At 46.5% G+C, this 24,084-nt stretch overlaps 1 protein-coding gene across 1 annotated transcript in view; it reads left to right on the top strand.

Moving 5' to 3' along the window:
* nab (NGFI-A-binding protein homolog) overlaps positions 1–24,084 on the top strand; it is a 661,188-nt gene that overhangs the window by 397,236 nt on the left and 239,868 nt on the right. The window contains exons 6-7 of the mRNA XM_089547593.1: positions 19,795–19,896; positions 21,601–21,738. Coding sequence (XP_089403719.1) covers positions 19,795–19,896; positions 21,601–21,738 — 240 coding nt within the window. The remainder of the gene's footprint in view (positions 1–19,794; positions 19,897–21,600; positions 21,739–24,084) is intronic.

The following is a 24,084-nucleotide window of genomic DNA, read 5'->3' as shown; positions in this document are numbered from 1 at the left end:
GCTAATGTTGTACCTATACATAAATCGGGACCTAGGAATGTTGTTTCAAATTATCGACCAGTGTCCTTGACCAGTGTATTATGCAAAGTTTTAGAGCATGTGTTTTATACTAGTATTATGAATCATCTTAGTATACATTCATTATTAAATACTAATCAACATGGCTTTCGCAGTGGTTACTCGTGTGTCACCCAGCTTACCGAATTTGTACATGACCTGTCAAGTGCTTTAGATAAGGGATATTCTGTTGACTGTATTTTTCTAGATTTTAAGAAGGCCTTTGACGTTGTATCACATTCCTTATTAATACAAAAATTATACTGGTACAACATAAATGAAAACGTTATTAGGTGGATAAAGGAATATTTGAGCGTTAGGCGTCAATGTGTTGTTGTCAACGGGAAACAATCGCATGAGGTGGCTGTAACATCAGGGGTGCCCCAGGGATCCGTCTTGGGCCCATTACTGTTCATAATTTACATGAATGACATCTTTTCAGGTATTTCATCATACATGCGTCTTTTTGCGGACGATTGTGTATTGTATAGAATTATTAACGATCAAAGTGACTGCGATGCATTACAACAGGATTTGTGTAAAGTGGCCCAGTGGTGTGAGAACTGGAGAATGCATATTAACTTACAAAAATCTGTACATATGTGTTTCACTAAAAAGAAGGTTCCCCATATTTTCACTTATAACATAAATAATAGCAGACTGCTTTCAGTGTTGGAATTTAAATATCTTGGTGTATATTTAACAAGTTCAATGTCTTGGCATCGTCACGTGCATTTCGTTACTGCCAAAGCCTGTCGTGTTTTAGGTTTCCTGCGACGTAACGCTAAACTTTTCCCTTTAACGACTAAAGAACTGCTGTATAATACAAACGTTAGAAGCATACTTGAGTATGCTTGCACAGTCTGGGATCCGAAAACCTTGCTTGACGTTAAAAAGCTAGAAAGAGTTCAGAATTTGGCCGTTCGTTTTGTTTTCAATAACTATGGGCGATATTTTAGTGTAACGAGCGCGAAAAAATCTTTGGGTTGGGACTCACTTCAAAAACGTAGGAAAGTACTGCGTTTAAAATTATTTCATAATATATTTCATTCTAGAACTGGAATAGACAGAACCAAATATATAGCCAACCCTGATTACGTGTCTTTACGTAGAGACCATCCACTTAAAGTTAAAGAATACAGGTGCCGGACTGACCTTTTTAAAATGTCTTTTTTCCCCAAAACGGTTTCGGAATGGAACAAGCTGCCTGAGGAAGTAGTGTCCATATTATCAAATGATTCATTTTCTTCCATGCTGTGACATTTTTTTGTGTATAATAATTCCGTGTTCTTTCTATCTCATTGTTATCTTTTTTTTTGTAACCACCTGCACGCGGTGGCATTTGTGTACTTTTTCTTCTACCCCCCCACTGTAATGCCAGCCAATGGCGCTGTGGGTATGATGATAAATAAATAAATAAATAAATAAAAAGAAGAAACGGCGACGCAGTGGTCGAAATTGTCGATGTCAGAATCCGTCCCAGGAAGAAGGAGCCGTGAAATACAGCCCGCGTCAGCGTGCCGTCGACTGAGGCGACGATGTAGTCATATTCTTGTAGCCAGCCGTGCCACACGAGTCACAAAGGTAAACCAGCCTGCATAGGGCATGATGCTCGGTGACGATGATGAGGACGACAGCCAGGCATTCCTTCTCGGTGATCGTATAATTGTGCTCCGGCTTACTGAGGGAGCAGCGACTCACGTACGCAACAACGTGCTCTTTGTTGTCGCATCGCTGGACGAGAACAGCGCCGAAGCCAACACCGCTGGCGTCAGTATGAATCTCTGTGGGAGCTGAGGGATCCAAGTGGCGAAGTACAGGGTGGGACGTCAGGAGAAATTTTAGCTGGCAGAAGGCGGAGTCGCACTCGGGTGTCCACTCGAAAGCCACATCTTTCTGAAGTAGACCTGTCAGGGGGTAAGCTACGTCCGCAAAGCGATGATTTAATGAATAAAGCGGCGAAAGCAAGAGCATAAGCCCAAGAAACTCCGCCTCTCTTTGACAGACTGTGGTGGCTTGAACGACTCGACAGTTGCAGTCTTTGCGGGATGAGTTCTGAAGCCGTCTTTGTCAACAAGCTGTCCAGGCACAAACGCTTCACGCGCACCACAGCAGCACTTTTTGGAGTTAAGCTCAAGGACAGCTTTGCGCAGACGCAGTCGCCCGCGCGCTCTCTCACCGGTCTGTTTTCTCCTCCGCACCCGACCACGAACCCGCTTTTAATCCGTTCTATACCTTCAAAGATATTACAACGTATACCATCGAGATAGTCATTGCTTTTACCCCCGCCCATGTAAAGGCCTCAAGAAGGTGGATGAGCTGTGGAAGCAAAGTAAGTTCCTTTCTGTTTTATTTACGAAAAATATGTTCATTTGATACGAGTTCAACAGCTACTTTATATCATATTGCAGAGTTTTGGCTGCTTCTTTATAAGTTTTGCTCGGGCAAAGCAAGGACTTTGTTGTCTCCATATAGGTACAATTATCATATGGACGACAGTTTGACTAATTCATTAAGATAAATATTAAATAATAACGGACCTAAGATTGACCCCTGCGGTACGTCGTAGTTCACTGTTAGTAGTTCGCTGAAAGACTTACCTAATCCGATGCACTATGTTCGATCAGAAAAGTAATTCTTGAGTAAAGTTCGGTGTGGGCCTCTAAAACTAAAGGCGTCTAATTTATCTAACAATAGGTCATGATCAATTGTGTCGAATGCCTTTTGAAGGTCGACGAACAGAGCTAGTGCAATATTATCATCATCATTAATCTCCTTAGATATTAGGTCATTAAAGTTTTCTAGGAGATCGCCTGCGCTTAAACCGCTTCGGAAGCCAAACTGTGCAGGATGTAAGAGATTATGTTTATTGCAAAATGAAATTATACTTTGATATAATATTTTTTTCTAATAAGCAGGCTATTGTCGAGAGTATGGCAATTGGCGTATGGTTGTTATACAGTTTTTTGCACCTTTTTTTATGAACTGGTCGAACCATACTCACTTTCATTCTGTTTCGGATAGTGCCTGTAACCAAGGCATGATTTATAATGTGTAGCAGTACCCTTTTAACGTACTCAAGGTTATTTAAAATATCTAATTCTTATACCGTCAGATCCCGCTGATTTGGTTGCCAGGAAGGACTTGATCACATCCCACAGTACACTTTCTGTGACCATTAGTAAATATGCCGACTGAACATTGGTTCTGTAGTGACTAAACTGTACGGGGCGTGTGCTCGTTTTATTTTGAAGGTTTGTTACTGATTCTACAAAATACTTATTGAACTCATAGGCATAGCCGGGAATTGCGTCTTACAGTACAATGTTCACACTTTCTTTAGGGGCTCTTCCTACAATTGCATTAACTAAACCCCATGTTTTCCTTCTATTCTGGCGTCTTCAAACTTCTGCCGTTGAAATTTGGAAGGTGACACAGCTCTTCCTGTACAGTTTCGCAGATAACATCCCGCAAGTTGCCTCTGAATGCTATGCCTTCCAAGAGGGTTGTTGAGATCACTTGGAGCTGTCGAGGGAAATGGCGGGCTCGTGCCTCTATGGTTTTCTGAATTGTGGCTGCTTCGCTAGTGAATTCAGTGACGGTATTCGGTGGATTGCGTTTGAGACCGCCGAAAAGTGCCTCTTTGGCACCACGCATCAAAAGCTCCACCTTCTTCCCTTCCGTCATGTCAGTACCGACACGTCGAAAAAGGCGCTTCATTGTCTTCTACGTACGCGGTCACAGGCTGATTCGGGTGTTGGATGCGTGTTGATTGTAGAAGCAGCTGAGCTTTCCTGATGACGCCAGTGAATGCCTTCAGGAACTCCCGTTTAAAGTTTGTTATCTAATTTATGTACTGTATTAGCGTAATAATATTATACTTTAATGAAAGATCGATTTATTTACTGTGATTATACCTTCTTTTATCTCAATCAACGATTTTGGTTTTTCAAATTAATCCGTGGTTGTTTTCCCGTCCACTTACTATATCCCAGTCCTGCCTGTTCAACCGTGCAATGGTTTTTGCTGTTAATCAATTAACTAATTAATCTGTGTATTTGAAACTTTTTTGTTCTATTAATTATCACTCATTATAATACATTTCAATTCATTTAAAACTTTATTTTCTCTCCTCTGCTTATGTTTCCACTATTCTGCCGTCCACGGCTGTTTTTTCGTCCACTTACTATATCGACGTCCGCGCTATTTCGATGTCTTTTTAGACATTTTCGGCTCTAATTAATTAAATAATCACCCAATCGACATAACTTTTTTTTTGAGCGCCATCCTCACCCCGTCCTCTATCGACCACAACCATTCGTTTGATGCTACCTCTTCTGAGAAGGTCACAACTGCTGCGGACACGTTTTGAGGACACGTTTTGGTGACACGACCCCGCCGACGTAGCCTAGAAATGTTTTCACGTTAAAATGACGTTGGCCCTGAGGAGTCCTTTGCTCGCGTACGGTCCTGTAGTAGTTCGTATGCAAGTGAACACCTCTGAAGACGACGGCTTCTGCGGCTTTCTCGTGTTCTTCGAGACGGCTCGGGCTGCTTTGGCGTCTCCCAGTGTGTGTGTGTGCGTGTGGGGGGGGGGGGGGGGGGCGACAGGGACAGTCACCAGCCCCTCCACCAGATGTCACGTAGTGGTAACGGCAGTGAGGAATACACCGAAAAGGGTCTCCGAAAGAAAACTGCTTATTGGTCTGACATTTGCCCAGAATGGACTGAATGACTCGGAGGCGGCGAAAGCAACAAGCGTGCTCGGCAGTCGGCGAACAGAGTCCTTTAGTTCTTGGTCGCGCTCAATTTAGAGCCTGCAAGATTACGAACCAAATACAGCTGCAACAATGCGGAAAAATGTGGGCGCAGTTTTGTTCGTGGCCACGGTCATTCGACGTATGTCGGGTCGCGTTTCGTGTCACAAACAAAATGATAAAGCTGTTTGCCAGCGGCTTTGAGCGTGAACGAACAAACATTGCACAGATGCGAGGCAATACTGATAAACCACGCTTTTAATGAAGTGCTTATTGATATTTCTAGAAGCACACATAGGTTCAAGATGGGAGTTTTGGTTATGACGACACTTGTTGAACAAATGCATCGACATCTACCGGCCGCTGTGCTTGTACAGGACGGTCGGCAGAAAATCGGCTGTGGCGGCGATTCTATGCAACGCCCTATAGAGATATTGAACTGCGTAATCTCCAGTGAAGCGACAGGAACTTTCCTTTCCTAATCGCGACTTTTGTTAGCGCTGCCGGCTGCTTCGGCGCTCTGCACACACGGAACATGCACGCAAGGTCGACGTCGGAAGAAGCGGGCTGTCGGTGACGTGCCTCTGTTCTGTTGGGAGCCGTTCTCCCCTCTCGCTCATGTGTTCCTGGTGGAGCAATCGCTGATCTCACTGTGCAGCAACTGGTGCGTTGCGTTCTTGAGCTGGGCGAATCGCAAGGAATCCCATATAAGCCACACCGGCCTACCCTTTGTTTCTCTGAAGACACGCCACCGAAAGAAAACTCCCAGGACGGGGTACATGCTTGTGGTTGTCAATATGATGCTGTTTATTCATTTATTGAAGTAGAATCGACATTTGAGCTATTTGGTATAGCATCATGAAAAAAAATATAGCGGACTCAGGACAACACAGAAGGAACACATAGACAAGCGCCTGTGTTGTTCAGTCTTCTTTTTCTGTTGTCCTGAGTGTGCTATATTTTTTCCGTGATATTCATTTATTGCTTGTCTCCTTCTCTGACAGGGGGCGTGTGACGTAACTGCGATCAGACTACTCAGCGTGGCACGCTGCCATGACGCGTTACAGTGACGTCATGCGTGCCGTCACTGCATGTAATCAGCCTACGTGGCGCAGTGTTACGCCAGCGTCGTCATGGCTGAACTCGGGAGCACGCCTTTAACAGCTGTTGCTGTAAAACTGCGGCCCTGTCAACTATACGAGACGTTAATGAATCAGTGCTTACCATCTGGTCCTCCTGCACAAGAGATTCGCACACAGCCTCAGTTCATTCTCGAAGGGCAGGCGGCGAAGGAGTGAATCTTTTCGAGTGTTTAGCTGTTACCACGGCGCGCTTCGAAGTGGATCATGCAGTGCACAGAAATAGTACGGAGGGAAAGAAATTGATGAAAACGGCAGTGCCGACTGTAGTATTTAGCAGGGCTTAGGGAATGAGAGGCTAGACTCAGGGAGGATGTCGGTAGAAGTCGCGTGGCAGGTTTTTTTTTTAATTTGTTTAAATTGCACTCCTCATACTGCATGACACCGCTGCAGCAGTTTTAAATCGGAGTATCTACATCAACGTCATGATTAAACGCTCATTAAATGATGTTTAAACGTGAATTGCACTTTAGACCGAAGTGGTACCCCACCAAAAATACTCAGTCTCGTATTCCCGCAGATGACTATGGGCTTCCTTTGACTACTTAAACTTGTTCTGGTAGACCAGTACGCATGGGTACCTCTCAGAATGCTACCTTAATGAGCTTAGTCGAACTAACGTCAGAAGTATTTTGTTTGTTGGTGTTTTAAAACTTGAAGCAGACGTCCAGCAGATATCCACGAAATGGATGGAAAACCTCGCTTTGTTTCACGGCCGCAGCTGTAGCAGCCCAGTTCTCTGCTTTTCCGGCGTCGTCGGATCATCGCCGTCATATTCCCGTCCGCATGGCACATTCCGTCGCAAAAATTCAGTCGTATAAATACATAGGTATAAAGCTGTCCGTTCTGGGCCACGGCCACTCTGCCTCAATTGAACTGCGGTAAAGAACAATCGAATTCGAACCCCAAACCGGGCCGTGAGGCAGGTCACACTTCCTCTCCGGCCAGGAATCCGCTCATTCATGCTTCACGAGCGGTTGAGTTTGTTGAGTAGCAGTTGAATGGGCGTGGCGTGGTCTCGGTCTGATCACTGGACGAACCCTAAGGGTGAGCGACCAATTTTTTTTTTCCCCTTCCGAAGGAGAGTTGCGAACGGGAGGAGCACCCACAACGTGCTTCACCGGGGCGCCCCCAGGTGCGCGCGGTGGCGGCGGCGCCCGCGTCGCGATCGCTGCACTCGGCCCGCGGCGCCAGTCCGCGCCCGTCCGCCGGGGGTGGCGCCAGCGTCGCGGAGCAGCGGCCGTTACAGCGCGCGCGGCCGCCTCTCAATGGGGCCCAGTGCCGACGCCGTGCGCGTGTGCTGCTGTCCTCGCCCACCGCTGAGCAGCGCTGTTGTATTCCGCCCGGGGAGCTGAATGCGCTTGCGTAGTTATGGTCACGCCGCTCAGCTTCCGTGCCGCCCTGTCCGCCCGCAAGAGGCCCCAGGTGAGACACAACAGCGGCCGCCGCTATTTGGCAGCACGTGCTCTCCTCCTACGGCGGCCTCTCACTCGTGACGGGCTCACAACAGTCCCATGGCGTTTCGTCCTGTTTATTATGTCGTGTTATGTAGCGTTATGTCACTTTACGGTATGTTGTGTTATGAGATTTACGTCATCCTATGTCTGGCTTAACGTCCCAATACGTCATATGGGTTTATTATAAACACCACAGCATATCTGAGGGCTAGAGATTACATTCGGCCACCTGGGGTGCTTTGACTAGCACTGAAAACGCGCAGCTCACGGACGTCTTTTCAGTGAATGAATTTATTCCTTCACTTCTATGGGTGGGCCCGACTTCATCTGTGTGGGGAGTGGGCAGTAGAGAAAGGGCTCAGGTGTGGGCCGGAGCCTTTCTGTGCCGCAGTTGGGGATGTATTACCCGACATTGCGTATGGTATGCACTGCACACTATATGATGATGGGAGCTTGCATTCGCCAGCGAATTTCTATAGGCTAAGGTCAGTGACGGAATGATCTTGTTTCGTTTGGATTCAGTTGCAGCATCAGATGTGTTAAGAAGGCGTCGCGTGCGTGCCGCGGCAAAGGCCCCCCATTTCCACATGACGTGCTCTATGTTGGTTGGGAACAGAGGGCCGATGGGGGTCAGGCTACGACTGGCTGACTTATGCATTGCGCCTTTATCGAAATGCCGCCGCAATTTGATCCCACGTACGGGCTGAGCAATAAACCGTCGCGGCCGATAGCTTGTTTTTCTACCTGACGCAAACATGCTGGAAGTACTTCAAATAACTTTCCCTTTTCTTTCCGAACCTTGATTTGTCGCACCCTCATTCGGTGCTTAATTTTCACTGGCCACATAAAATCATGTGTCAGCAGTAAATTTCCAGTAACAAAGGGTGTCAGGCAGAGAGACACGATCTGGCCAGTGCTGTTCACCATTTGTTTGCAGGAGGTGTTCCGAGGACTCGATTTATAGCAGCTGGGAATAAGAGTTAATGGAGAATACCTAAGTAATTTGCAATTCTTTGATGATATTGCCTTGTAAGTCACTCGGAGATGAGCTGCAAAGCATCATAAACGACATTGCTTAGAATCTTTCTGTCCATATTAAATTGTATGCAGATGACTGTGTGCTCTACAAAACTATTAATACTGTTCAGGACCAAATATTATTAAATAACGAGTTTACAAAAGTCATAACATGGTGCAAGGAGTGGCATATGGCAGTTAATTTCTAAAAGACAGTATTCATGAGAATCACCCAGAAGAAAAGTCCCCTTTTGTTCCTGTACAGCACTTAGGGCATCACTCTTTCAGAAGTTATGCATGACAAGTACCTCGGTCTATGGATCACTAATAATTTGTCATGGACAAAACACATCTACGCTGTCACAGCTAACGCTCTCCGGAAACTGTTTTTTCTCAGATATTTAATATCAGCAACACCAACTGTACGATCTCTTGCGTATAACACCATAATCCGCTCAGCCCTTGAATATGCAGTCATAGTTTGGAACCCCTTCACTGCATCGAACATCAACAAACTGGAACGCATTCAGCGGAAAGCAGCAAGGTTCATATTCAACAAATATGGCCGTGTTTCTGTCACTGAATTGGTTCGACAATGTGGCTTCCCGGCAATAAGTGAGAGATATCGCATATGTAGGTTACAATTCTTTTTTTCAGTTACTAGCAGGACATTACAGCATTAGCACCTGTGGTATCTTTACTTTTTCGACAGGTTATAAAACAAGACAACGACATGACAGAACTATAATGCCCATAAACTCAATAATTAATTCTTTTAAGTACTCTTACTTCCCACCAACTATAATTGATTGGAATAACCTCACTAACGACGCAGTCACGCAGAAATCATTAAAATCTTTTGAAGAGCACCTGAAATAATGTACTGATATTATTTTGCCCTTGTGTATGTGGAATTATGTACATGTAGCCACCCTCCTAAGGTCTTGAACAAGGACCGCAGTATGTATAAATAAAATAAATAAATTAGTTAGAAAGGCAGAGCAGAGCAGTGGGGCTAAAAATTAACCTGCAGAAAACCAAAGTGATGTTCAACAGTCTATAGCAAGGGAACAGCAGTTCAGAATTAGTAGCGAGGCTGGAAGTAGTAACGGAATATGCCTACTTTGGGAAGGTAGTCACCGCTGATCCGAATCATGAGAGGGAAATAACTAAAAGGATAAGAATGGGGTGGAGCGCATATGGCAGGTTCTCTCAGGTCATGAATGCCAGTTCACTAATATCCCTCAAGAGAAAAGTATACAACAGCTGTATCTTACCGCTAATCACCTATGGGGCAGAAACGTGGAGGCTAACAATGAGGGTTCAGCTTAAGTTAAGGACAGCGCAGCGAGCTATGGAAAGGAAAATGATAGGTGTAGCGTTAAGAGATCGGAAGCGGGAAGAGTGGATGAGGGAACAAACGCGGGTTAATGACATTCGAGTCGCAATCAAGAGGAAGAAATGGGCTTGGGCAGGGCATGTAATGCGAATGCGAGATAACCGGTGGTCTTTAAGAGTAACGGAGTGGATTCCAAGAGAAGGCAAACGTAGCAGGGGCCGGCAGAAATTTAGATGGGCGAATGAGATTAATAAATTTGCTGGGATAGGGTGGCCGCTGCTGGCAAATAACAAGGTTAGTCGGGAGACATGATAGAGGCATTTGCCTTGCAGTTGGCGTAGTCAGGCTGATGATGATGATTGGTGTCCTTTGGCGGAAGCAGGACGCGCACTTCGCCCCCATCACGGTCTCCTCGTTCGTCGCGAACAGAACGTTTACCCCCCAGAAATTGGTCGCAAGCTCCGCCTAGCTGCCGACACTGGATCCCGTTCTGTGCTAAGCAAACGCAAGCGGCTGGTGCACGCTGGCGAACACGCGGTTTTAGTCACGAGTGTATTGCCGCTACCCCGAAGAGAATGGAAGCCTACACTCAAAACTTCCGCGAGGACAAGCGCTAACTTTGTACTGAAATTCAACAAAATGACGGTTTTACCAAACCTGACACGCTACCCAGCTGATCGATGTCGAACTGACCATGGTCGCAGCATCTTTTTGAAGGCAGGAGCCGCGTTCGTTAGCTAGCTGCCCATCGTCCTTCAATATTGTGAGATTCCATTCGTGGAAAGAATGTGCTGGTGCAACGCCATCAGCGCACATCCTTGGGCTGTTTCAGTGAGACGTTCTCCCGAAAGTTAGCGCCTCTTGAGTCTGCTCTTTCTCGAGTCATCTTCGCTGCCCATGCGCTGCTCCAGCCTTCTCCCGTTGGGCCAGAACGGAGCCGCGACCCGGTTCCGCCAAGGCAACGTGGTGTTCCCGCTAGACGACAGCACAGGGTCGGCTTACGATCAGATGTTCGGCCGCTGCAGAGCACGGCGTTGCGGGGTTGATTCCCGCTACTTTTTGGACCCTCAGCCGAGGGCTAGTTCGGATTCGGCTACCAATAATGCATAATAGCAAGTTCAAAAAGGCGGCACTTATTTAGAAATGTGTTTATATTCTAATAAAATGAGCAGTCAAAATAAAAATCAAAACAGTCGTAAACAGCACAAGCAGGACAGCATTCGGCAAAAGCACAAACATACCATCGGGCATCGAGGGTAATTACTAACTTTGGCGCTACCAGAAAGGTTGAATGCAATGATGGCCATGTGCTTTACGACATCACTGCACGTTAGACTGCAATGCAGACGATTCTGCCTTGGCCTCGTCACTCCCTCGCTCTCTTCCACATTTCCCTTACGGCACCGCTCAGGTGTCCTCCCACAGTTGACGTCTTAATCCTTTCCCCTCAAAAGTTCGCACCTGCAGCTGGTAACTGCCACTGGCTCTGGAGCGAGACATTCAGGCACTCCGGAAGCTCTACTCCTCTCATGCAAGACGTCAAGGTCATGTGGTTCCGAATAATGACCTTCAAGCGGCGGAGAGCGAGTGTTGATGGGACGTCATACCATGTGACTCGCCTCGTTCCCTGGCCATCGCAACTGCGTTGAACAACGTGATACAACGCTCACCTCTCAGTTGGGATGAACCACGTGGCTGGTCGTTCATCTGATATGATAAAAATACTGAGGGGACTAAGTCAGCCTACATGGAGTAATGCGAAATCACCACGACAGTGCACTGAAGAGGAACCTGAACTCGTCCATTTACCGCGGGAACTCTATCTACACGTTCCGAGCATTCTTAGAAACCTCGAATTATTGTGCTGTGCGGCCGATTTAAATCGGACTAAACGTCCCGGCTCCCGCCTTTTTTTGAACTCTCCGCTTAAGGTAGGAGGAGTCAACTAACGCGTGGAGTGCCCTCCAGGCAGTTGCGTGGCGGCTTCGCTTTCGCTTTTATTTTGTTTGTTTAGGTTTCCGTGAATAACTAGATCCAGTCAGAGGATACACAGCCGCAAATTAGCAGCACGGAAATAATAATACGCTTGGACTCTTGTCTGGATATTTGTCGAAACCCATTCATAGACTTTACGTTTGGCTTTTGCAATGGAGGATATTTCTAAATATACAGCAATCTTATTGAAGTAAATTTGAATGTAAAATTTCCTTGTTCGTTTGCCACAGTTTCTGAAGACTCGTGACACTACAAACGTTTCTATTGCACGAAGGTCACGAGTTTTTGTATTTTTTTTTCTAAGTTTACTATCGCATAAATGTTTTGCGAGTACAGTATACAACACCACTTTCTGAAATGTGAGTATTGAATGTTCTCTCATGAGTCAGCAGTGTGCTCATTGTTCCTGTAAGTTCCATAAGAAATGTTGCGTTTTGTTTGAGTTGTATATTGTGTTTAAGGCATTCAACTTGTATTGCGCAGCCCACCCAAAGACTGTCGCACCATATCTCAGTGTTGACTCCCCAAGCGCTTTGCAAATTATTTTACATAATGCTACACAGAAGGCTGATCTTAACCTGTAAATGGTTGCAGAAACAGTCCTTAATCGCATAGCTATGTCTTCGATGTGGTGTGTCCAAGAAAGGTGTTCGTCAAAAAAACACTCTTAGGTACTTCACTTTTTTTGAAGATATCGACACTACTGCATTTACGGTTTTGGCAGTCGTCACTGTGCATATAGAGCTTGGATTACGCGGCAAATTTCCTTTGAGGGCTCTGGGAACAAATTGATGGCGTTTTTTTTTGTTTATATAGATGAAATTATTATTAAACCACGCCGTTACTTTACAGACTTCCAGCTGTAGCAAGAACATGCCTTTATCATAGTTTCGTCCCGCTAGGATTAATGGCGTATCATCAGCATACTGATATATTTTTGCATTGTTGGTGCAACTGCGTCATGTCATTTATGTAGAGATCAAAACATAAGGGTCGTAGTACGGATCCGTGCGGAACGCCGTACTTTACTGCAAGTAACGCACTGTTATCGCCATTTATTCGGACCATCTGTTGTCTACTCTGGAAACAGTCGGAAGAAAGTTTTTTTTTATGGCCCATGGAATCGCATGAGAGATAATTTTTGAAATAATATGTTATAATTTATAGTATTAAACGCCTTTCTGGGTCTGAAAATGGCGCTAGCACGATTTTATTATTATCTATGGCTGCAATCACATCGTCCGCAGAACCTTCAAGCAGTGCTGTGGTATTTCTTCCACACAAAACCGTGCTGAGACTCGGAGAGCAGGTGGTGTTTGTCGCAAAATGACAACAAGTGCTTACTTTCTCTAGCACGCATGCCAGACGTGAGAGAATGGCAACTCAGATGTTCAGAACTCAGAAGTTCAGACACGGTTGTTGCTCGCCGCCTTTGTAACTGGTCTTACCAATGACACCTTCATGTTGTATAGAATTTTGGCAGTGCGCATCGTTTCTGCAAAACTATGAAATATAACTGTTTTCAGTTTATCGAGGTAGGTGATGACGTCCCTAGACCGAATTTCATCGTGCCCCGATGACGTTGTCAAAGATAGACTGGTTAAAGCTTCCCTGAGATCCTTGTCTGTAAGGTCTGTCATTTATGCTCAGCTAACATTGGAAGGAAAATTGCGCAAATTCTGCGAATGTGTACCGTGTTGTCGAAGTGAACGCGCTTTGCGAAGGGGCAGTTAAAATCATTATGCTTCAAGTTTTCGTCCAGGGTAGTGACTGGAGATTATTTACTTGACAGCTCGTTTTCCCGTTTTCCAGTGAACAAGTTCACTATATTGCACGTTTTTTATGTCCCTCTTATCGTCATTTAACTATTGTTTAAAGTAATCGTTTTTCGCTCTTCTCATCATAGCAGTTAGTTTATTCCTGGTTGGCCTGTACTCTTCGTTGAGGCCTAAATTAGAGGGATCCCGTTTACACCTTTGCCATTATAGGTCTGTCACGCTGCTAATTTTTATTATATGTTTATTTATCCAAGGTTTCTCTGCCCTTCTTCTCTTCCTGCGGAATGTTCTTTCAGAAGCGCTGTGGATTTCCTGAAATTAAAAGACTATACGCTTCAACATGATTAAAACTAAGTAATGAGTCCCAGACAAAATTATTGGTTAGGCCGTCAGCTTTTTAATGTAAAATAAAGCTCGGCGTCACGTTCTCTTAATTGGCAACGGCAGCACTTTTTTGGGAATTTCGCGATATTCAAAATTCACATCTGTATAGCCGGCAGATAAAGCATGCCAAGTGTTTTTGCACTGGCATTTTAAATAGCTACGTAATCGACGTTTGAATTTCGCTCTTCTTCTTAATTCACTGGGGAAGGGCAGGAAAACTCAGCGTGACGTGACGGAAGGTATGATTTCAAATTACCGCTGTCGTCAGCCACACCCTGCCCTGACTAGTTAGGCGCTGCCAAACAACTACCGGCAGGGTTCGCCTTCTGTGGCGCTGTTTTTTTTTTTTTCATTCAAAGCAGGCGTTTGTGCCTTGGAAATGTACCGATACCTATGACGACGTCATCATGTGCCCCCCACTTGGCGTTATGCGCTGTGGAGAAGCTTGAAGGGCGTCCGGATTTTAATCCTCGATGACATCGCTATTTCAAGTGCTAGCCCAAAAAGAGATCGCATGCTTTACCTCCAAGTTTCACACATTCAACCCTGTTAAGTTCGTTGATTTCTAAAACCTATGCAGTCTCCCTTTAAGCACAGCACTCGTCGTTAGCAAGGGCAGTAGTTGTTACGAATTAGTAGTCCGCTAACGTTTCTTTTATAATGCCAAAACATGTTTCCACACCCGCTATACGAGTGTTAATATGATCAATGCAGGGAAGCACGTTTCTCTTCTGAGGGTTTTTCCCTAGTAAAACCGGATATTGTCGTTTCAAAGCCGTAACCCGAGAGAAGTGATAGATAGTGCGATACACTGTGTTTATCTGTTGCTGATATAAGTTGACATTATTATGTTTTTCTAAGCCAGCCAATTGTACCTCTAATTCATTAATAAAAGCCTTCACATTCTTTCCTAGTGGTCTGTCTACAGCACATATCGCCAATATCAAATTCGGCTTTTCAAGTGTGGGGGCGCTTACCTCAGCCTCGGAAACGCCCACTGGCATTTGTTCCCCGAGCCAAGAGTTCTTAACAAAGATCACCACATCCTCCTGCTTTTCTGTCAACGCAAAAAAGTGAAATTTGAATCCTTCGATTCCGTGTTGCTGTACCGCGCAACTGTTAGCGTTCACTTCGGTTAAAAACATGTAACAACGATATGCAATTCCGAACATACTCTGTTAGGAATTGAATGCCAACAGCGCAAACGACGCAGACAAAGTAGAAGAACTTTGTCTGCGTCGTTTGCGCTGTTGGCATTCAATATGTACCACCAACTCGCCCGTTTGGCTATAGTCTGCTAGGAAATCCCATTATATTTGGAGGCTCGTAATGTTCACATGCAATAAGCCTAGTGATGTAGTTTTCTGTTGCCTCCAGTATATTCCTGTCTGTGTGCTATCCAGTCATCTAGTGTGTCAGATTCTTGGTTCATAAGCGCCAAGTTCTCCTCCGACTCAGCTCTGATGGCACTGTGTCCTTCTTGCTTTCTCACCGAGCGAGGAAACCTGCAATGATTGAGGCAGAGAGCGAAGAAGCTCGGGAGGGTCGTCTGGAGATCAGCAGGGGTGTGAACAACGACAGAGGAAGCTGGTAGCGGACGCTGCCTCCGCTTTGAGCTTCCGCTCTGTTAACCAGATTCAGCCGGGCTGCACCCGAGCCATTTTTTTTTAAATGGGAAGAACTTGTTTCGTGGATGTACTGTGCGGAGTATGTATTTTTGCAACGTTTTATTCTGGTTTCTACGTGTTACTTACACTTTGCATGCACAGTTTACTCGATTCGATTGCATCAGATATTCTGCGTAAAGGTGTCAGTGCTTGAGAGACTTTGTACGTAGCTTTTTCCGAACTTTCTAATTGGGCGGAACAGCCAAAGTTTCTTCGACCTCGCTGCAACACACGTCTTGTATTTGGCAAGTTTATCCATTTATATTGGCCGCGTGTGGAAGCCTAACTTTGTTTAGTATTAAAAGGGCACTGAGAACAAATTTAACTTGGCGTGTATCGATAGATTAGCGCGTTCTGAGGACGCAGATACCATTTTCACTGTAACCTTCAAAAGCTGGAGAAAGTCAGAGAATCCAATGCAGGTATCGTCATCACAGGCGATGCCAGGAGAGGTCTTATGCGCACGGATTCCCGAGGCGCAGGAACACCGCCATTAATTTATGAATGCAAATCTCGGAACCGCTTGAATCGAGAGGCGGCGAAATTTGTAAATTCAGTTATTTTAGTATCTTCTGCTGCCCTACAAATATCAACCTAGCGAGAAAAAGCAACGGTTTTCACTGTCAACAAACAGTGGGGTTGTCCTCGCTGCCCCTGTCGTCTACTCTCAACGTGCGGCCATGCTGGAAGCCTTGACCAGGTCGGAAAAGTATGCAGGACCGGTGCTGTAGTCCCTCTCTCGAGTAGTCGAATGAATGGACCCTTCATAAGCCTCTTATACGATAAGCGTTAAAGTGTGCACTACTGTTGAAAAAGACCAGCTCCATTTTTCTGGAGTAGCATACCAGGCCCATGACCTCTCCATTATTCATTTAATTCTCTCTCTCTCTCTCAGCGGTGGCATAGTGGTTGAGCATCCGCCTCCCGTGCGGGAGGTGCGTTGTTCGATCCCCAGTGCCGCCGGGTACCCACCGGGGATGCAATGCTCGGCTTGATCAGGGTGAAATTCTTGGGAAATGGGGTCTTGGACCCCGCCACGAGTCGAAGAAAATACCTTGTGCAATGGCGCTCTTTGGCCTCAGATGCCCTTGCGCCATAAAAGTTCATCATCAGTTTTAAGAGGGCTAGACGTGCTAGCTCAACTGTCGCGATATCGCGTCGGTGTCTAGCACCGTGGACCGTCCACCGCACCCCCCTGTTTCCGCGGCAGTGCCGGTTTGGGGGCACGGCCACTCCACCCTGCGGGGAATTGAGACAACTTGATGAGCCCGATGCCAACATCATCTCGAAATCCGCGCTGTGATGCTGAGTATACATCCCCTCAGCGATGAATCCGCTCATCGGCTATTGCGGTCGGTGATCAGCAGGCGCCGTCATTACGCTCGATCACTTAGCGGAGTGCCATGAGCCTATAGACAAGCGTCAGGCCGTGACGTCACGGAGATGCGGCGGCGCTGGAGTCAGCAGTGACTTTCGTTGTGTAGGCAAAAGCCGGTACCGTGTGCATTGGCTATGCCTCGCTCGAGCGTTTTTAAACGCATTTTACAATATTCCGGCGAGTTGTGGTGCGAGTGGCTGAACCGCAATGCTGAAGAAAGGCAGCGGCTCAAGTTTCCACAAGCTTATCGCATTTAGATATGGCTCAAAGCGATGCGCAGCGGCCGTGGAGCAGGAAAAGTTCGGCGACGGATCGACTGCGTTGCATTTCTGCATCGAAGTGTGATAGTTTGCGTCTCTTAATCCGCATGTTTGCTCTTCGGTCGCGCGGCGAACGGTGCAAGAATCAACGTCTGCAGCTTGTTCGCGTTCTGTCGGGCTCTCATTATGGGAAGTCTGGACGCGACATTCCATGTGGGTGTGACCGTAAATTGAACGCAGGGGACCGTTTTCAGATGGTTGTTTATTGGTTGGTTATTCGGGTTTAACGTCCCAAAGCAACTCATGCTATGAGGGACGCCGTAGTGAAGGGCTCCGGAAATTTCGACCACCTGGGGTTCTTTAACGTGCACTGACATCGCGCAGCACACGGGCCTCTAGCATTTCGCCTCCACCGAAATTCGGCCGCCACGGCCGAGATCAAACCCGCGTCCTTCGGGTCAGCAGCCGAGCACCATAGCCACTGAGCCACCGCGGCGGGGCCCGTTTTCAGATGGCAGTCACCCAGACTACGTCAAGGGCATTTCTTCGCGCAAAAAAAAAAAAAAAACAGCTCCTGCCAGTCGCCTTCAGCATTCATCGGGCCACTAAGCGCGACGTTTGAAGCAGCACTGTAGTCCGGTAGTAGGAATATACGGCGCTTAGCTTTTTCTCTATTTTCGCTTCCACGAGCTTCAACATGTACGTTTTTTCACCACCTATGCTAAAAAACGATTAAACGTCGCTAAGGTATCGGCAAAATCATGCAATGTTATTTCCCATATTACCTGAATTTCACAATTGCTGGTCAATCAGAACCTGGCGAAAACAGCAAATACCAAACCAATGACCAGTTATCAAGCAGGATAAGGCGTGCAAGCAGTGACTTAAAATATTTATCTCTGCAGAGCAAACGTAACTCGAGGTAAACTTCTATCCATTCGCCTGTGCACCTCTCTTAAAGGGGCTGCGAAACACTGCTTGGGGGGATACCGGCTATACTTCAGGTGGGTTCTTTATGTCACTCAGATGCTGACTTAAAAAGAATTACAGGAATCTCACAGGAACGGGAGTTATTCAATGAAGAAATTTCAAAATACAAGCAAACAAAACGCTGCCCTGAACTCGATTTTGGCGGGGCTTCCCACTCCTATTTCGCTCTCCCAATGACGGCACCTGGCGCAACCAATCAAAACAGCCAGCCAGAGCACGTCGCGGAAGTTTGTACTCCATGGTTGCCTGCTCTCTGTAACTCGTTCTTGCTGAGACTGGCAGCGTCGTTTCCATGCCAGAGCAGCCCTGGTGGTGTATTTTTATTTTACTTGCTTTGCAGGGCTTTTATCTAAGACAAACAAGTTGTTTTTGTTGATCTAATATAAAACGCAGACAGGTGACAAAATGTGTCTCTATTTATTCACACAATTTGCAGTATATTTACTGTTTGTCCGATCATTAAGCTCGCGCCAGGTGATGTCATATCCGCTGCTAAAAACCCGCCACTGTGTGGCGACACCATTAGAGCCATGAATTGGTTTTTGGGAGGACATTCAAATATTAAAAAACGGAATATACGCGGTATTACCGACGCTAATAGCACCATTATAACTCACTGTATGCAATCAACAGACAAAACAGTTAACTAAGATTGTGTTTCTGGGCCCCTTTAAAGCCAATCGAAGAAAAAAAACATTTTTTTCAACCATTACCAGTGAGGCTCGCATGTGTATGACTCATTCAAAGTAACTGCATGGCTTCAGTGTCCAGTAGTGTTCGGCGTTCTCCGCACTGAAGTGGCTGCAGGAGAGCAGGCACATCACTAAGGTTCGTCATGGGAAAAAGCTGCCTCGCGTCGTGCATCCCGTTGTCCTTCTCCTTGCAATTAGTGATCGGGTATGCAGTATCGCCCCAAATGTTGAGACTGCAAACCTGTATACCTTGTGCTTTCTCGGTTTCATTAATAAGTCAACTTGTAGTCGACCGCCGTGATCGCGCCGTTGCTCAGAAGGAAGCCTATGCAGCGCTTCGCCAGATAATTCCGTCTGGCAAACAGGTTGAAAAAGTGCTGAACTGCTCTACGGTCACCAACAGAAATGTTTCGAGCCACAAGCGAAGGCAGTTGGTTTCGAAGGCAGCATTGCTACACCCCGCGTCGCTGGCGACCGCAGATCCACCTTTGTTTACAGCCATGACGCTTGTCTATAGGCGACTGTGCATTTTCCTTCGCTGCTCTTCAGTCCACGTGCACTGCGCTGACCATGCTGTCCTCGACGCGCGCGCTTTCTTGGTGCTCCGCTGTGTCGGTGCTGCTTTTTCGCGCTGTGTCGCTGGGACGTTTTCCGTGTGCTTCAGTGGAGCGTGCGGTGTTCGCATGTTTGCGAAAATTTCTGCTTTCCAAATTAGACTTTCCCCTCATCGCGTGAGAGGAACACAAACGAACAAACACGAGCGCATTTTGTTGTGACCTGTGAACCGAAGTGCTATATCGGTCTTTTCTCGGCACCCAACCCCGCATTAGCTGCGAGTAGCACGCGCAGAGCATTGCTCATTCGTTCTGTCCTTCTCTTCGCAGTCGCGATGACGTCGCAACCCACCAATGAATCGGAGCTGCAGTTGTACAGGGTCCTCCAGCGAGCCAACCTCCTCTCCTACTACGATACCTTCATCTGTCAAGGTGGGTCACGCACAGCCTCCCCGCAGTGGGGGCTGCAGTGTTGCTTCTCGCGGCGGGACACACGGCTGCCTCAAAACGCTTTTTGGAAATGCGTCAAGGTTCGAGCTCCTAAACAACCCTTTGTATGCGAGGATTCTCCCGAAACGACGTTAGCCAAAATAAGGGAGTAATTAATCATTGACGTACACCCGAGCGCAGCCACTTCACTTACTCCACAGTGGGGGATTCCCCTAAAGATTTGGTCGACGTTAGCCATGTTCGTGCGTTAGCCGTACGCTATTCCTGACAACGAATTTATTCGTCTATTTAGCCTTCGCTTCCTGCTTCACACAGACACCAGCGCTGACACTGTCCAACAAATTCCTTCACCCGACAATGTCAGTGCAGATGCCTGCGTTTTCCTCTTATCTGTCCCGCTTGTTGTGTCGCTAATTCTATGTCATGTACCAACTGGCCCGGCTGATTCCCCTCGTTGTCGTCGACATAGCCAATTGCACGTCCCCTACTTAATCTCGAACCTGTTCGTTAGCCTCCAAGTGTCCACCCCTTGTGATGTGTCTTTGTACCCGTTCACTTTTTGTGCACTGTGCTGAAGCGAAGCATGTATAGCCCAGTGGTTCGTCTTGGCCATTCCTTGAGCAGCGAGTATTTTCCTTCCGCTACGAAGCCACGTGCACAAGCGAGTCGTCCATATTTCTTTCTCAAAAAGAACTTGACCGGTTCTCAACGTATACAGCTTTCAATGGGTGGTGGAGCGTCTGCGTCGCTATGTCTACCCTTTTGGCGTATGTTTCTGTCCAAGCTCATTGCCTTGCTAGTCTCAGGGTATCGTGCTGTCTGTATTCTTGTTCCAACAACCAGCCACTACAAAGTACATATTATTAGACTGTTTTGGCTGTAAGCAGCTGGGGTCATTCAGGGGATGTCGCTCCTTGTGCAGGCGGGAAAACGGGGCTTATAGTTCCTGTCTATAGTGTGTACTTGAGCGCTGAATGGCGATCCTCTACTCGTCGATCCATACTCCCCGAGGGTGTTCCGGAATGGGTGGCATACAGGGCGCTAATAACGCTGACTCTTGTGCAAAAGGGGATGTCTGAGCTTTCCGCTATCTTGCGGCCATGCCTCACTGCGGGGTTAAGAGCACAAAATAGTTCTCTGCCCCACTTAGCTGATCAGTACAGAAACTGCGGGTGTTCGCCATGTGGATCTAAGAAATAGAGAAATGTGCGCAGCGTTTTACATAAACGAGTGTACTAGCCAGCTCTTTGGTACTTTTGCAAGAAGAGGAGATAAGCTCCACACAGGTGCTTCACACTGGATGCCTTCATCCCTTTTACGGTTTTTCTGGCCTTAGTGTGACCATAATTTTATTGGTGTTCTCTGCTTCTTTTGTAACTTTTCAGTGGCGAATGCTTGTGCGTCTGGATGTTTTTTGTGAGTCTGTGTTTTGCGCACTGTTCCAGAAGTCGGAAAAGTGCCACAGTTGTATGCTGCAGTGAGTTCGTATACAAAACGGAGTTGTCTTTTTATCACGGCACGCATTTTATTATGTCTCTTGGAGACCAGAAGTCCAGAAAATCATTTAGAACAAAGGAAAAAGTAGGGTTATAACTCGTACAAGCAGTTACTGGTTGCATGCACATGACGGCTTTCCTCAGTCTATGTATGCTTTGCTCCACTGATTTCACTCTCACGTGTGCGCAGGAGGCGATGATGTGCAGCAACTGTGCGAGGCGGGCGAAGAAGAGTTCCTCGAGATCATGGCCCTTGTGGGCATGGCCAGCAAACCTCTTCACGTTAGAAGGCTGCAGAAGGCGCTCCAGGAGTGGGTCAACAACCCAGGTAAAGACACGGCGCTGCGTCCGACACACGGTGGAGCAGAAGCGCTCGATATAGATAGATAGTTCTTTTATTCATGTCAATTATGATAGAACATAAATCAGGCCTACCAGAGTCCTGAAGGGCTTGAGTGGTAGCGCCTGGCAGACAGCGAACATTGGCAAAACAAAGGAAAATAGAGACGTTGAAATGAACTTTGCATAAAAAGAAGATCAGCAACGCATTGAAACAAATATATAACTAATGCAAATTAAGACAGTAACATAGATGAAATAATTACGGGGCAGGAAGCAACGCGGAGACATACCGCAAAGTTTTTTTCGGAGTGTATTTAGTTTTCGTGCGTAGTACACTAGGTGCAAGCTATTGAAGCAGGCAGGTACATAGGCGTGTGCATAGGAGACGATGAGCGCTTAGAGATTTGCCGCCAGGAAATAGCAACCACGTGAATAATTTCAATGGCTGCGCACGTACCGGGGACGGTCCGTCTCGCGTCCCCAATCGTCATCGAGTCCGCAATACCACCTGACCAACTTCCGTCCCGAGCGCAGGATATATAGGTGATTTGCGGCCGGGCGCCCCAAATAATCCAGTATGGCGGCGCAAAGCACAACTGCCGAGGTGGATAGGCTCTTGTTTCAAAATACGCACTTGTTTGTCGATGGCGGCAGCGTTGTGTGAGCCAGGATTTCGTTTCTCGAGGGAGGAAAGGAATAAACGAAAGACAAAAAAGAAATCGCGTCTTTGAAAGCGGTCACCGTGAAAGCCGGGCGCTTCGGCGGGAATTGAAGATCACTGGCAGTGAGGACTCTTGTACAACGAAAGATATGCATGACAAACTAGAACCGCAATTTTATGCATTTTTCACCACAGGTAAAGTATTGTCAGCGACTTGTTTAGAGCTTGCGCAGAACAGAAGGTAGAAAATTTTCAGTGCCACTTCAATTTTTACTGATGCATGCGCCCTTCTTAATTCATATATTCGCGCAGTGAATGAATGTAACGACGCTGTGATAATTTTTTTCATTACGTTTCATTCCATTATCACGTGACCGTCTTATTGACTGATTCCAGTCACAGCGAGGGCACTGGTCACCTGTCCGTGGTGGGCAACCTTACGGCTGCACACCGATGCCGTCATTGCGGAAACAGTCAGGCGCAAAGTTCGCGCTCGGAAGTTGCCCGTTTGTCATGTGTGCTCAGCAGTGTTTGTTAAGAACTAGTTCTTTGTGTTTACATAGTCCAGTAAAATCATCTTATTAGGCTCGGTGCCTATTAGAACTGCACCGGCATGATCCTGCAAGCGTTCTGCTACAGTGAAAAACTTCGCGTCTCCATGCTCTTGTCTTATTGCGGGCGGCACAAAAATTACGCAGTGACGCTTACAGACGCTTCTGTATTGTTAGCGTGCAAATACCGATGTAACAGCGCGTTGTGTAGAGTATACCTTTTATAGGGAAACTACAACAACAAGGTACGAATATGCGCCTAAGCGATCTCAAAGGAGCAAACAGTGTTGTCCCGCTAGTTCTGCGCGTGCCGATCCTATTTAGAGGATAGTTCGCGGCGCCGCCACAGCGTGTCGTCTATTTCGTGAATATGTAATATGTAACCAATGTTTAACATGGTACGAACGACGCGACGCAGGGCGTCGTGATGTCCGTGATATGACGGAACAAAACAGGGAACAAACTTGAAGCACTTCAAGTCCATGACCTCATATGGTTATTTACATCGCTGCATGAGAGTGTCTGTAGCACTTTACGCATATAGAGCTAGGTAACAGCGAACGCCGCCTAGAAAATCACAGCAGTGTTGTTTGACGTAAAGGGTGCCTCGTATCAGATTCGCTAGCTTCGGCACAGATTCTTTTTTTTTTTTTGGCGTTCCTGTTCATGAAGACCAACTGAAATAAAATAAGTCAAATTGATCGACTGTTACAGCGCTTTTAAGCATCTATATAGGCTTACATTTTCTTTGTGCACACTGTTTATTTCGTGTTTGCTGTTAGTTTCTTCATAATACACGTGTCAGGTGTACCTGCGGTTCTGCGAGCAGAGCGGTTCGCCCTTCAAGCTTTGTTGATTGATTGATTGATTGATTGATTGATTGATTGATTGATTGATTGATTGATTGATTGATTGATTGATTGATTGATTGATTGATTATATTAATGGGGTATAACGTCCCAAAGCGGCTCAGGCTATGAGGGACGCCGTAGTGAAGGGCTCCGGAAATTTCAAGCTTTGTGCTGTCAAGTAACGCGACGCCCAGTTCGCACGTAAAAGAACGCTCCACAAGTGCCGTTCTAGCGGCTTCTCAAAGATGGCGGCGATCAGTGAGTGAATA

The sequence above is a fragment of the Amblyomma mixtum genome, chromosome 6, assembly GCF_055824585.1.
Source record: "Amblyomma mixtum isolate Tamu chromosome 6, ASM5582458v1, whole genome shotgun sequence".
In the NCBI taxonomy this organism is placed as follows: Eukaryota; Metazoa; Arthropoda; class Arachnida; order Ixodida; family Ixodidae; genus Amblyomma; species Amblyomma mixtum.
This window is presented reverse-complemented; position numbering and strand designations above follow the sequence as displayed.